This window comes from Manduca sexta, chromosome 28 (assembly GCF_014839805.1).
Source record: "Manduca sexta isolate Smith_Timp_Sample1 chromosome 28, JHU_Msex_v1.0, whole genome shotgun sequence".
Lineage (NCBI taxonomy): Eukaryota > Metazoa > Arthropoda > Insecta > Lepidoptera > Sphingidae > Manduca > Manduca sexta.
Window position 1 is genome coordinate 17537269 of NC_051142.1, and position 16285 is coordinate 17553553.

At 34.4% G+C, this 16285-nt stretch overlaps 1 protein-coding gene across 1 annotated transcript in view; it reads right to left on the bottom strand.

Annotated features, from left to right (window-relative positions):
• LOC115449533 (neurofibromin) overlaps nucleotides 1-16285 on the bottom strand; it is a 61396-nt gene that overhangs the window by 5778 nt on the left and 39333 nt on the right. The window contains exons 50-62 of the mRNA XM_037444378.1: nucleotides 16077-16210; nucleotides 14536-14676; nucleotides 13837-13916; nucleotides 13115-13290; nucleotides 12405-12517; nucleotides 12010-12115; nucleotides 11351-11421; nucleotides 6815-6907; nucleotides 6428-6535; nucleotides 1570-1702; nucleotides 1091-1166; nucleotides 762-849; nucleotides 284-382 (exon numbers count right to left, since the gene is read on the bottom strand). Coding sequence (XP_037300275.1) covers nucleotides 284-382; nucleotides 762-849; nucleotides 1091-1166; nucleotides 1570-1702; nucleotides 6428-6535; nucleotides 6815-6907; nucleotides 11351-11421; nucleotides 12010-12115; nucleotides 12405-12517; nucleotides 13115-13290; nucleotides 13837-13916; nucleotides 14536-14676; nucleotides 16077-16210 — 1418 coding nt within the window. The remainder of the gene's footprint in view (nucleotides 1-283; nucleotides 383-761; nucleotides 850-1090; nucleotides 1167-1569; nucleotides 1703-6427; nucleotides 6536-6814; nucleotides 6908-11350; nucleotides 11422-12009; nucleotides 12116-12404; nucleotides 12518-13114; nucleotides 13291-13836; nucleotides 13917-14535; nucleotides 14677-16076; nucleotides 16211-16285) is intronic.

The window sequence follows — 16285 nt, forward strand, 5'->3', positions numbered from 1 at the left end:
TTAGCGATTGGGGTGATTTATTTAAATCAGTCATTTAAATTAAACTATTTTACGAATTTTATCGCGGTTTTAATATTTTACTTTTCTTAAATCAGTCACATAAAAAAATATCTAAACCGGGTTTTCTTTCTAGTTCAGATGTATACACGCAAAAATGGCAGAATAGTTGCGGTGTGAATCTAAACAATCCATGGTCTAAATGATTACTTAAAATTAAAATACAGCACCAATATTTTTAGTTATCTCTTGATCCAAGAAATCCAATATATATACTATAACTTACCTTCGTGAATGGTCCGGCGAACCGCCACAGTCCGCCGAATCCACAGCTCTGCATGTAGTGCAGCTGCTGTTGACTCGCGTCCTCCGACGCTATCATGTTCTAGAACAGAAAAGCAACTTTACCACACAATCCAATTATATAAAGATGAAGGTGTGTTTGTTAGTTTTTCCATTTTTCTCACAGTTACGGGTTAATCTATGCGCGTGTTGACAAAAAAAAGTATTGCCTAAAATAGACTTCATGTCATGCTCATTAAAGTCTACAGTTTTATTACACTGGTTATTTAGCAAAATTTAGGATACATGTGAAACTTTATTTTAATAATGTTCACACAAATGGAGACGCAAACAAACCTAGCTAAAATAAGGCTTTGCTACTAGATATTTAAGGACTGTAAAAAAAAATTATTAAGTTCTTTTCGTAAAGTCAAACGTGAAAATTTTAGAGTAAGTTTTTTAGTTTCTCATTCTAAACACACCTGTATGATGCTTTGCACCGCGCTCAGTATGACCTGGTCGTGGCAATGCATCAGCACGTGGTTGATCTTCATGTCCAGCAGGCTGTGGCTATGTGGGTAAAATTTGGGGTAAATACACATCAAAAAGTTTAATGGGGTAGTCGTCAATGGGGTAAATTGACAATTATTTTCGTAAAGTCTTTGTATGCACATGAAATTTATAAGCACTTTAATGTAACTAAAAATCTATAAAACCTAGAACATTTTGACAGTTATTGGGGTGTTACTGCTTCATGTTATATGAACTGTAGAAACATAAAACATTTATTTTTATAAAATGGACAACTTACATGACCGGGAATACTTTCGGGAACACAACGGACCCTTCAGCCAAATACTGATACAGTATCCTTATTTCGTTCTCGTCTAAAACAATAAATACTACTATTAATATTTTATTTAAGTGTTTACAAATATTACAACTTAATTTATTACAAGTGGGGAGCAATAGATGAGCTAGTGGCATGCCTGATAATAAATGGTTACCACGATCTGCGCTCATGAGCTATGGATGATAGCTTATATGCGCTCAGAAAGCGACCACCGTACGCAATGTGTTTAATCCCGCCATAGTAGCCCAAATAAGTGTGTCGCGTTCCGAAATCAGCCTGTGTATAACCGGTTCCAACAGGCCGGCACAATTGTGCCCACTGTGGAGGGGTAATCATCTCTCGTCAGTCGACATTCTATTGGACATCACTCCACTTACCATCAGATGGAGTGGGTCACTCTTCCGTGCACGTATAAAAAAGATCGAAATATCACTAACCTGTGGTATACTTGACTAGCGTAGCCAGCACCGTCAACACTAAAGCCTGTGTGGTGAAATCGGACAGCACTGACGGATCTAATAAGCAGTTACTCTCTGGAGTTGATGTAGTGTCCTTGTCTGTGGAGGCCTGCTGTAAAGGTAATTTTATTACGATTTTAGCGAAGGTTATTTATAACTTATGAGTAAGCTACAAACGATACTCGTAGACAAATGTCTACGTAAAATATTTTAGAGTCAGCGATGGTGCGCTACTGTTTCGCGTGTTTATCATTTAACTAATGGAACAAACCCTATAATGATAATGGATATACATCATTTTACAGCTTTAAGACCCAAGCTGTGGTATTTATTATCACTGATCATCATGTCCATCACATACACGGTGATTCTCAAAATTCGGGGAAATTGAGCATTTTTTTCAAATCGTGAAAGAATATCATAGATATGCATTATTTTGCCTTATTCACGAAATCTAGGTATGCAAGAATATAAAAAAATGGTTTCTACAAGGATGGTGTTCATAGTTTTTGAGATAATTGAGATTGAAATTTGTGTTTAAAACGGCAATGAGAATGACTGTTTACGGTAATGAATGTACCAATGACGGTAGTGAAATAAGCCGCCGGTAATGAGAAAATCTGATGAAAATGTATATTCTACACTTTATAACTAAATAAAATAGCATTAAGTAAGTACTATTGTATTTATTCATAGAAATTAGCCCTAAAAATAAAAATATACCAAAAATACTAACATACATAAACTTATTTTATCAAATTTACTTGACAAGTGTTTATTCTCATTGACTTACATATTATATAATCAACTATTAGAAACATAGAATCAGACTTTAAGATCGTATAGGTACTACATAAATGCTTATCATCACAAATGTCTTAGTATATTAATAATATTATCACAAACAAATCAGTCTTTTATATTATGAAGTTTCTTATGACTGTAATGTTCTACATCCATTTCAATCTAATTGAAAACAACACCGATGCAGTTTTAATAATAAGTAATCAACAGTAAAACAATAGTTATTCCGATTTAACTATTCTTTCAATAAACAACTAATTTTAATTTTAACTCACTAACATTAGTAGATGTTGAGACGGTTAGATTAGTAGACGTTCAACAAAAATTATAGTAGTAAGTATAGAAAGCCTTTTTAGAAAATTTTTAAATCATCATCGTCATCGCTGTCACTCACAATATTAAATTTGATGTTACTAAATGAACGAGGTTTTTCAAAGTATTTACTACCACTGGGTTTGTCGGACACAAACTCTTCAAAATTTTGCTGAAATTTTGCTAATTTACTTTTTCGTCCATAAAAACTAGTGTTTGACCAATTAGGTAATCTTATATTTGATAATATTTGCACTCGAGATTCATTTTCAAGCTCAGCAGTAGAATTAATCCCAATATTTTCTATGTCATTAATATCTGTCACATTGGATTTTGGTTTTATTGAAACATCTGATTTACTAGCAACAGGACTTAATATATTACTGAAGTTAATCGTTTCTTGAAGTGCACCAGCCGATGTATTTTCTTCAATGAACTGCTCGAGATAAACGTTATCGTTTTGTGAATTTGTATCTATCATACCAAGTGTATCGAGACAGCCAATATGATACCCATGACGACATATGGTATCGTTGGAGCAGATAATGCAACTTAACTCTCTAAAATACATGCGAGGGCATCCTGCAGACCATAATACTTGGTGTACCGACATTGTTCCCTTAAAAGATTTGATTTCGATGGGAAAAGTCCTTGTGAGTATCTCTGCTTCAGTCACAATATTAATTTTAATATTTTTGATCCGCGTTTTAATAGCTTTTACAAAATCATCGAATGTTGCAATATCAGAACCAAAGGCAACAATTTGATCAGCTGTTCTTTTTAAAGTCGCACCTACTCCATCTGGAGCGCCCTTGCCATGGCCGGCTTCCAAGTAGTTCCAAGTTACTGTTTTAATCTGAGGAAAGTCTCGGTATAACTGGCTGATGGCATAAAACATATGTTTATTCCGGTATTGACTAGATGGACTGTCCGAGATAAAATGTAAACCGTCTAACATGGGTGAGATGTCTAATATATACTCTATAAGTGGAATAAGGTGAGCCCAAATTGCCGCCGCATCATGCCTATTACACTCGCTAAGAGTACAGTAACTTTGTGTTTTATGTGTTCCCAATTCTGGATCTAACAAGTAAATAACAGATGTATGTAAAGTTATCTGACTGCGGCTGCCACCAAAATGGACACTTTGTATTTCTTCATTGTATTTCAAGCTGTAATTTTCGCTAAAATCAACATGTATAACCGCTTCTGCAAGACTTATGGTTGATTTTAACATTTTGATGGTATTGTATTGTCGCATGACGTTGTTGCAATGAGCAAAATAGGCGGGAATAGAATCTTCTAGCTTTTTTATAACATTCAAAGGTAAATCTTGTAACTGTACTTTTTTGGATACGACTTTCTTCTTTTCTTGACCTTTAGACATATATTTCTCAACTGTAGTACACCATTGATAATATTTTATTGTCTTGTCATTTTCAAATTCTCCATAATTTAAAACTCTATCCTTGCAGCATTCACATGATCTATTCATACAATTCTCTTCATTGATATTACAGCATAAGCTAAGAAGAAGAGACATTCCGTTAGCTTCCTTTAAAATATTGTATCTTTGAAGACTTTTTAGTATCAAATCCATATTTACGTGTTTTTTGCAAGAGCAGGTATTTCTATCGGTGTTATTTGGGCGTAATACCCAAAACGGACAGTATTTACAGAACGTCGAGTAGCTTACGTTTTGATTATGGTTCGCTAAAAATTTCTTATGCAAATGAAGTAGATTATCGTTCAAGTATCTTTTTTGTTTTCTTACACCTTTTCTTGTAATGTATTCCTTTTTATCTGGCAAAATTCTACTATTAACATCCTCTTCCAGGAAATGTTCTATCAGTACTTTCAAATTGTCAGTTCTCTTATCAGATCTAATAGATGCCTCCTTTTTATTTTTAATTGTAAATGGTTTTACTTTTCCTAAAATATTATATTTCTTGAGCCGCTTTCTTTGCTTTAGTATGGCATCACTAAATAAACGTTTTCCTTTTTTGTTAATTTGTTTGTAATGATCCTTTAAACTTGAATTTAAAATTTCTCCAAAAGCCAGTTCTTTCTTCACTTCTTCAAGTTTTTGTCCGTCTACGTATTTATTAATATTTTCTATTTTTATTTGTATAGGTGTTTTTATTTCTTTCTTTTGTTTTCTATTGATCTGTAATAATTTTAGCAGGATTCTTCTAAGGTTATTCTTATCTCTCTGTAGATTCTCTATTTGGGCGTTTAATATTCCAATTTTTCTTTTATTTCGATAACGTAATTTGTTAATATATATTTTTTTCTTGTGACATTTATTACAGGTGTTGGGGTTATTTGTTTCATTATTGGTATCCAGAGTAAGGTTTGAGGGGCCAGCTAATGGATCTACAGTCGTTGCTGGACTTTCTGTATTTCTCGATAAAGAATCCAAATCTTCAATTATTAGTTCTTGAATGGTTCTACTTTTCTTCTTTGTTTCATAGTAACGTCGTGAATTCTCCCTCCACTGTTTTCTTTGATTTCTCTTCTGTCGTGGCGTCATGTCTCCAACTAATTTGATTTTTTTTTGTTCTTTTCTCTTGAGATATCGTTGCCTATCCTTTTCTTTCTGTAGAGCATACTTTTCAGGATCTTTCTTTATTTCAGCATAAACTTGTCTTTTGTGAAGTCTAGCCTGCTCCATTTTTTCTTCCTTAGTCATAACTTTTTTTGGTTTTGCCATTGCCTGTCTAGTATTTTTACTGAAAAAGAACAATTTTATTAATTCTGAGGTTGTTAAAGTCTGTAATTATTAAAGTTACTTTTATTAAAGTTATAATTATTAACTATAAAATATATTTGGATATTTGTTATAACGTTAAAAAGGTTAAATAACAACAAAATTTTTTCGTGCATTTTTGTCTCATAACCATCTTTACACTCTCATTACCGCCTGAAATAAATCTGAGAGGAAATCCTGGTAATGAGATTGAGTGGAATGAGATTTGGCATCATTTTGATTTTTAATTAATTAACAATAAGTATAAAGCCTTTTTTATATTATTAGCGTTATGTACATTCACGAAAGGAATAAAATAATCAAATAATAGAGTAACATAGTACTGTATTTACCTGGTTATTGCGTGGATGGTAAAGAGCAGCCGATCGTGGTAATCTTAAAAACTCACGTAATAATGGTCTATAATTTATTCAACACTACAGTTACGTCCGTTCTCGCCGGCGCTGTCGGCGCGACTGATCCGCCGCTAGGGTATAGGTCGGGTCACAGATTATAGAAAATAAATAGAACTTAGTAATCGCAGTGACAAAGTCAGCTGAGTTAAATGAGAAAAAAATTGTGGTAAAAGTTTAAAAATCAGTGCAAGAATAATTAAACGAATATCTTATATGATTTATACCTAAAAACTGCCACTAATGTCTTGTCAGTAAAATATATTTTATTCAAGATTTATGAACAATGTTTTTGGAAGATATTTAAAAATTATTAGGGCAAGGTACGTTTTGGACCGCTGAGGGTAGTGAGAAAATGGGCATATTATAATTTTTATATCAGTTACTACGTATTTTAATGTTCTAAAATTACCTGGTTAATAAGGCGTGGGGTGCAAAGATTACTATAAAAAATAATTGTTCGAATATTCACATGGAAAGTATTTTTAAATTGTTCCGATTCACGATTTCCCCGAACGGAGAGAACCACCGTACAACATACATAAATATGTATTAATACCTTAGTAGAAGTCTCAGGGTAGTCGCTGTCTCCAGATTTAGTTGACGAAGGTCGCTCAGTGGTGTCATCAGTGCTGCCCGGCGATCCTCTACCGTCATCATCGACTACCTATTCAATCGTATGCAAACAAGACTTTAATGTTATGTTTTAAAATCTACATTTTTGTATTATTTCTAGGACCTGTATTTAATTAAAAAAATTATATACATTGTCAAACAATGAGAAAATAATGTATGTGTTTTATGCTGTACTAATTTCAGAAATGTTGTTTTCATTGAACGTAAATGAAATGAATTCTAAATACAATATATTACCACCGTTATATTCATGAAGACATTGTAAAATGAAGCACACTTATTTTGCCACTTTGTAAAGATTTTTACTCACGTCGAGCCCACTATCAACGTCTCCAACGAGATCAGGCCTCGCCGCGTCACCGGTGGCACCGTGTTGCATGCTGTGCGCACGACCTTCGCTGTCCTATAGTCAAATATAGCCATTTCTTTTTAATTTGGATTAAATTGGGGGAGTTGTTGTGTGATGCCAGTCCTTTGGTGTAAATGTATAACTATGGTTAACTTTTTGACCCGATACATAAGCTTTGATAAAAGAAAGAATTATATTAAATTAAGTTTTTGCAACACTTTTTTTAATATCGTATTAATTGTAAATATCCTTTTATTTTTAAAGCGGGTGAATATAGCTACTTAAAAAGAATTTCTAAACATTTATATACACGTATTCAGTAATTTAGGCATCACACAATCAACATATCTATAATCTATTTAGGCATGGGGTACCAATTTCAAATTATGGGGTAAATTCAAAACTTTTAATTACTAAAGCATCTAAAGTGGACTTGCAAAACTTTTAAGCTCTTTATATTGTCATTAAGCATTAGGCATTTTTCTGAGGTTAGTGTTGATTGTATGCTTGTTCGTTCTTTGTGATTTTTGTGTTATTTATAACTCGTGAAGTGCTAAAAATATATTTTTAATTTTTTGCCAGTGTTCTATTAATTGCTTTGCATTTGTCCGACCAATAAAGATCGTGTTTGCTGCTAATTTTCATTGCTATGTCTTTGGTTACAGTGTCAGGTATTTATCAAACCATGCGGGTTTAATGGGTAGGTCACTGTGCTGGGGTACACTAAAGGTTGCGTTAAGGGACTTTACAAACATTTATAAAAATCCAAGATATTTGTCAAAAATTCAGTAGTTTATAATCTAGCTATGTATACTTTTGGGGTAAAATCTACAATATAATTAAAAGTTACATCATATTACAATTTGCAAATTATTCTTGACATTGTTTTGTATATTTTACCTCAATAATATCGCCATCAACATAATAGTTTATTATTCTCAAAAACAAGTACCACCTTAATTATTCAGTAATATAATTATTTATCACTAGGGTAGCCATAGTTAGCCAAATTATAGACACTTCTATAGTTCATAAAGTTCAAAATAACCATTAAGAATCACATCTGATTTAGACACTTGCCGAGTAGAGACGAATAGTCACGAACACGAATGTATAAGCTTATTCGGGTGTATTCGCTAGTCATAACTAGTATAGTATAGTCGTATTTATTCGGCGAAATATTCGCCAATAGTTTAAAAGAGGCAGTATGTACATACACATTGGACTTTCGGAAACAAGATCCACTAGCAGATATTAATTTATAAGACAGACGTACTGCACTTTACGAGGTTGGAACGTAGTTTTATTTGCTTGAGGGAGCTAAAACTTCCATTGACTAGAAAGGTTTTCTACGTTGGAATATTTTAGGGTTAATTTTATCTATTTTTGGTCTATAAGGTATACCACATATCATTATGAAACGGTAAGCTATTATCATAATGGGAAACGATCAGTTAGTTTTGACAGATCCCCAATGTTCAACGGAAAATTTGTGTTATCTAAAGTAGTGCGCTTTATCTTGACCCTTAGGCAGTATATATACCCTTGGAGGTCCAATGGAGTCTTTAGACGTAGGCACCGAAAAAGATCGCTGCGTTTTGAAAAGCATTCTAGCCGAAGTCTACACACAAGCGATGCAAAAAGCGCTAAGTAAAACGGGGTAAAAATGGGTACAATTGATGCGTCATTAGTTATAACGGGTATAAAGTAGCATTAATAAAATTGTAATTGGAATTAACAAACAACATCAATTGTATAATTGGAAAGAAAGTGATTTATTTGCGTAATGTTCGTTTGTATTCGTGCGAATTATTCAAATATTAAAAACAATTATGAATATTACATAAATATAACCAACACAATATATAATACATAGCAGTTACAATAATATATTTGAAAATAACGAATATATACGCAAACACCATTAGGGGTGAGAGGATGACACAAATTATACGATGCAATACGAACGATACAAGGTATTTCATATCCGAAACAAGTGGCGTGGAAAAAACACAACATGATTATAGATAAATACATGAACATACTGCTCTTACGTACTGAAAGAGATAACAGTTAAATATGTATAGTTGTTGGAAGATTTTCACTTTACTGGTTAAATTTATTGTGAAGAATGTGCTTATACACTGCTTTAAATTGGAATTAAAAAAGTGAAAATATTTTCAAATACAATGTTTGTTCCGATATAGGTACAAAAAACACGAAATATATAACTTATCATATAGCATTTTTAATTATTACCCCGTTTTTCAATCAATCGCAGTTTTTGAATCTTTTCATCTCGAATTCAATGCAAATTGTTTCTTAAGTATGGACATAAAGGTTGATATTAAATTCCAACGACCAAAGGTAATTATTTTTCAAATTAATTACAAGATGCGCAGGTTACTATTAAACGCAGTATACAAGCATATCTTGTTTTTATATCTTCCATCAGCCATAGGAAATAGTAACAACATATAATACTGTATAACAATTAACTAGTGATGGATAATGAGTTTTAATGTGAGAGGAAACAATTTTGATTAGGAAAATAATTATATTCTCTTTGAATGGGGTAAGTCTAGTATTTTCTCCTAAAATCAAAATGGCAGTTTAAATCGTGTGGATATACCACTTTAACTGTCCAAAATTTTTGTTTATCATAATTAATTTCCTTTTATACCAGGTGTTTTAAAAGTGTGAAATAGTATAGTAGCACCCCAAAAATAACGTCCACTTAATGTTTAAAAACGTAACATCTACCTATTGCTTGAGAAACAAGGTTTATCCAATAAGTCACGTGACATATTCTATCAAAACTGATAGTTTATATTGTTACAAATATATTTAGACTGAAATACCATATACACTGTAAATAAAACACCCTGTATAAGAACGTTACAAATTGATAGTCACATAAGCTCATATGACAATACTACTGATGCGATCAATCCGAGTCTGTGTTTGGTTGACATTAGGACAAATATAGATTTAATTATTCAGAGGTAAAGTGTTTAATAAAATTGAATAGTAGAACCATCATTTTTAATAATTTTATGGTGATTTTCTATGACTTGTTAACTCACCTAGTAGCTCGAAGCCACTGTTTTGAACCTTATTGCTTTATTGGTTTAATGGACTTAAACGTAGCGAGATACTTCGATTAAAAGATCAGGCAATAAAAAATATCGAAAATATCCATACAGTATTATTAATAATTTAAATTTTAGTATATTATCTTCCCCAAACGCAGACTTTTGATGACAAAATGAAATTAAGATGGATAACCAGCTCCGAAATAATGGAAGGGTACTAGAATTTCAAATGCGGCGATAGCCTAGTCGGGAGGGAAACAGACTGCCGAGACTTATATCCGCAGTTACAAAACCCAAAGGCACGCAACTCTGGCTTTTCTAAAGTCATGTGTGCATACTCTGTGAATTATTGCTTGCTTTAACGGTGAGGGAAAACATTTTGAGGAAACCTGCATATCTAAGATTTTTTAAGAATTTTCAGGGTATGTGAGCTCTGCTAATCCGCACTAGGCCAGCATGGTGGACCAAGGCCTAATCAGGCCTAATCAGAGGAGGCCGGTGCTCAGCAGTGGGACAGTATATAATACAGGACTGGTATTATTATTAGAATTTAGTTTTAAAGGAAATCAGTTAAAGATTGTAGGAATTTGAATTTAAATAGAACAGATAATGGCGATGAATAACCATCTTAATTTCGAAGGTGTGTGAAGTCTACCAATCCGAACTAGGCCAGAGTCGTGGACTAACGCCTAATCCCTCTCGGTAGTAGAGGAGGCCCATGCCCGACAGTGGGACAGTATATAATACAGGGCTGATGATGAACCATCTTAAAGAAACGAATCCTGCTAACCATGGGTGACCATTTCTGTGCTTTGAAGTTGTAATAATATGTTTAAACGTTAAATAACTTCGGAGCGGGTTTTATGTAATATGGAAACTGCCGTACGTACTAAACACAGACAAAATTAATGAGATTATCGATATTTGAACAGCTCCAAAGTGTATAAAGGCAATTTGAAAATTTGAGTTACACATCAAAATTTATATTCACTATATAAATACACAGTAATATGTAGATTTAATTATTAATTAATATGTAATACGCATTTCATCAGATTTTTATTTTAAGTACTGACTTCACTTTGGAACCGAAGTTATGATGATAATTGCAAAAGACTTATCACAACATGTTATCATATTATAGGTTTTAGGAATATAGTCTTACTCCTTATTCATTATAATATTATTTTAAAACATAGACAACGGACTATAAATAAAATATCCATAATAGTTAATTTTACATTATATAAAAATCAAATTAAAAATGGAAAATATGTTTTGTAACATACACTCATAAATTGTTTTATGCTATATACTAATACAATCATATTGTGATAAGTCATATAATGTGTTAACTATGATGTGATGATACGTGATACGGTATAGCATGATATGATATTACCTGATGAGGCATCGTGACCATGTGCGGGCTGTGGCAACCGCTTCCCGATTGTTGCATAGTAGGTGATCGGCCTACATAATAAAATCATTTGTAAATTTACCCGCATTTTAGGATAGTAAGTTCTAATGCTTCCTTAGGAATTTTTAATATGACAATAAGATTAATTACCAGCTTTGAATAAGAAATCGAATTTTCTAAGTTTTTAGAAGTTGTTTTTTAATAGGTTTGAATGGAAAAATAAAAATTATCAATAGTTGAAAATTATATAGTTGATATTGGCATGTGTTTTTTTAATCCATAGATAAGGAAATGAGAAAGTAGAAAGACACCCCGAAGTTAGTGATCACTATCCTTACTCGAAGCAGTGGCGGCCTTACACGTGGCTCTAGATGGAAGTTATAGCGAAACGTTTTTACCAGATTTCCAAAGGCGGGTATAGACTTTCTCTTCGTGCCCCTTACAGGCACAATGTACCTAAAATCCGTAGCCCTGGGCAGTTACCCTGTTCGCTATCCCTAAATCCGCCACTGACCAGAAAAATCATAAGAACACCCTCGCTTTAATAGACAAGGAAAAGGAATTAGGGCTAAGGGCTTACTTAAGCTTTTATATACCTAGTTTCAAATCGTTGAAAACATAAAATGCCTTGACAGACGTACCTCCATGCGCCGAAGATATCGCGGCCTGGTCCAACACATCCCACGACTTCTGCCGCCGACTCTGACAAGACTGCGTCGACGGCGTCGGCTGGATGAGCAGCGACGACTGAGACACATCATTTAAAGATATTCTAGTTCTATTTGTTGTATAATATGTAGAAACATTCAGCTTTTATTGCAGTTTAATTTCAAAAAGGGGTTGAAATATTCAACTTCGGAATTACTTGATTTGTGGCATTTGTTTTCATTAAATAAAAAATATTAACGATATTTGACCATTAATTCAATGGATTTATATATTGACTTAGCAAATCCAGAACACGCCATAATTAATAATTATCATTTATCTAAAGTTCATTAGTAAATCTAGTATCATTATTTGTGTGATTACTTACCTGGTGCAGATCTGTGGTAGGACAATAGTGGTCGCAGTTATCCGGCAACCACTTGGGTAGGGAATGTTTCACGTGGCACCGGGATCTGACTTCCTCACTCACACACACTAGAGCTGTAGGATTGAAAATAATCAATAACTGGACTAATCAATCATTATAAATATACTTCTACGTGTCTAAAGGCTTTGGAGAACTACAAGTTTAAAGCGTCACTTTGTTTACAGTTTGAATTTTAACGATGTCATGTTATAAGTGGTCCGGGCAAACTTGTTACCAGATCGGACGTAAAAGAAAATCATAAAAATATCAGCGAAAGATCAAACAAATAGTCATCAGAATCTTTCTATTCGCAGTTATATTTAATATTGTTGTTTTACTATATATTTGAATTATGTACAGGATGTTTCAAAATAGCGGTATCATATTTAAACCAAATATAAATTTGTTTTGACATTTTTATTGATTAATTGTTGATTTTATTGACAACCGGCGGTACTTCAGTCGGGAGTGGAACAGACTGACGATATGAACGTCAGCAGCAAAACCCAACAACATGTACCTTCAATTATTCCAAATTGTGGCATATTGCTTGCTTTAACGCTAAAGGAAAACATCATGAGGAAACCACATACTTGAGAAGTTCCTCATAATGCTTTAAGGTATGTATACGGCAACCCGCACTAGGCTAGAGAGGAGTGCGTAGTGCGTACCCGTGAGGTAGGCGACGGTGTCGTGCGTGACGTGGAACTTGTCGCGGTGGCGGCGCGCCGTGATGGCGAGCAGCGTGGCGAGCACGCGGCACGTGCGCGACACCGTGCCCGGCGCGGGGTGCCGGTAGCCCTTCACCAGGTGCCCCGCCAGCGCGAAGTGGAAGTTCGAGCGGAAGCTACGGGGACACAAGCGGACTCGCGTTGTCATTACAAACGTGCAACACGATTTATTTAATTATACAAAACTTATTGTATTCCAACAATGTAATATGATATAGTTTTAGAAAAAAAACAGTGTTTGTTACATAAGAATGTTTTTTTATTGTGAATGCTTCGGTAGCATAGTTGTATTACGGTAATACAGTTATATATTACGGTTCTCTAATTCAGTCCCTGAGTTAGGGTTTTCTATTGAGTATTAGCCCGGAGTCTGATATTGATTCTCGATGTGACGATAAGTTCACCACTTAGTACATCATGATACGGAATACGCACGGTGAAATGTGAGTGCACCAGTTGCGACTCTACCTACCCCTTCAAGAATAAAAGGCATGTGCGTGTGCGTGCGCGCGCGCGTTTGAGTGTGAGTGTGTGTGTGTGTGTGTGTGTGTGCTCGTGCGTGCGTACGTGTGTGCGTTTGTGTATGTGTGTGTAACACTTTTCATCTAGTCCATGAGCCAAATCATTTCTGCGATCGCAATATTATGTATAACTAAACTTACCTCAGTCCAACAGCATGATCCAATTGCTTGAAATGCCACTCCAGAGGTTCTCGAGTTTCCATCATGACTTGTTCCAACGTCTATTAAGACAAAAAACAAATTTAAAATTATACTTGTTAACAGACATTTTAATTTATTGATTTTCTATTTATATTTTTCTATTCTCTAAACATCAGATTAAATTGTCATTAAATGTAATAAAAATTCATGGATGAGCATTGATTCATAATTTCAAACATTATGAACAGACATATGCTGGAACTTCTACGTCGTAACAAAGTTCCGGCGTTAACCAGGCACAATAAGTCTCCATTTCTAGCTCAATATTCGCAGATAATTAAGTAAATGTATATTAATTACAATAATAGGCGGCGACAGCCTAGTTGGTTTTGGAACGGACTGCTGCTGCTGTAGGTTCAAATGCCAAGGGTACACACCTATGATTTTTCTAAAAAAATATGTGTGTTTTCGTTGTGAATTATCGCTTGCTTTAACGGCGAAGGAAAACATCGTGAGGCAAGCTGCATACCTGAGAAGTTCTCTATAGGAATTTCGAGGGGGTGTGAAATCTACCAATCCGCACTAGGCCAGCGTGGTGGACTAAGGCCTAATCCCTCTCGGTAGTAGAGGAGGCCCGTGCCCAACAGTGGGACAGTATATAATACAGGGCTGATATTATTATTATATTAATTACAATACCTTATGATCAAACTGTCCTTGAGAGTCCAGAGTGTGGATATTCTGCTCCATCAAAGCGAGTCCCGCTGCGTACAATGTAGGATCGTCCAGTTGTAGGACAGACAGCGCCACCCAAAACAACGCTTTGTGGATTGGCGAAGCCTATGTAAAAATAAAAAAAAAAAAAAAAAAATATGATGTGATTATATTATTAATGTTAAATTATTTGTTGTTTTTTAGTGGTTTTCGAAAGCGATTAAACTTTTTGTTAAAAAGATTTTATTCTTTGCATTTTTCTGTTAGTAAAAATCAGTATACATTGACGACATCATTTTAAGAGTTTTCTAATGTATCTCCGAAGTCAAGGGTCCAACAACTATGAAATTAATATGAGACCACAAGGGAAGTGATAACCTCCCCCTTTTTTTGAAATCGGTTAAATATGCAATGAACTTTACTAATTGTAAAATATGGGTAGATATTGTAACTTCGAATTTTTGGACGACCAACAACTCAGTCCCTCTCCATGACGGCTACAAATTCAACGTTGCGAGAAAATTATAATTTAAAATCCGGAAGAATATATTTTTTCCTTGTCTAACATTCGCATACACAAAAAAAATCACTATGTATATACATATACATATTGTAAAAAATAATCTATACTATTATATAAAGCTGAAGAGTTTGTTTGTTTGTTTGTTTGTTTGAACGCGCTAATCTCAGGAACTACCAGTCCAAACTGAAAAATTCTTTTTGCGTTTGATAGCCCTATGTTCGTGGAGTGCTATAGGCTATATATCATCACGCTATACCCGATAGGAGCGGAGCAGTAATGCCTATCTCAGGAACTACCGGTCCGAACTGAAAAATTCTTTTTGCGTTGGATAGCCTTTTGTTCGTGGAGTGCTATAGGCTATATATCATCACGCTATACCCAATAGGAGCAGAGCAGTAATGGCTAATCTCAGAAACTAGGAGTTTGAACTGAATAATTCTTTTTGTGTTGGATAGCCCTTTGTTCCTGGAATGCTATAGGCTATATATATCATCACGCTATGCCCAATAGGAGCGGAGCAGTAATCGCTAATCTCAGGTACTACCGGTTCGAACTGAAAAAATATTTTTGTGTTGGATAGCCCTTTGTTCCTGGAGTGCTATAGGTTATATATCGTCACGCTATGACCAATAGGAGCGGAGCAGTAACGAAACATGATGCAAAAACGGGGACAATTTATTAGTTTTGAGAGCCTCTGTTGCGTGCGCTGCGTAAACGGTTAAAGTTATGCAACAATAATGTATGACGGGATTGTTACTCTTAAAGAGTTCTACAAAAATATATCATAAAACAAAGTCCCCCGCTGCATCGGTCTGCCCGAACGTGTTAAACTCAAAAACTACCCAACGTATTAGGATAAAATTTAGTATGGAGACAGTTTGAGACCCCGGGAAGAACATAGGCTCCCGGGAAACTACTACTTTTATAACGGAAAACTTTAGTCTGAAAAACTTTATAACGCGGGCGGAGCCGCGGGCAAAAGCTAGTATATAATAAAACTTACAGGGTGTAACAGCGGCTGAAGTCTTGTGAGGCACATGATAATAGCCTCGAGAAGTGCTAAATCATTGAACGATTCCAAAGCCTTCACTAGTATCCTTAGTAATTGTTTCATATCATCATCCGTTACATTTTTACCTGAAACACAAAATATTGTATTTCATTTAATGATTTTTATCGACTTTTATATGCTTGATTTTTTTTTAATATATA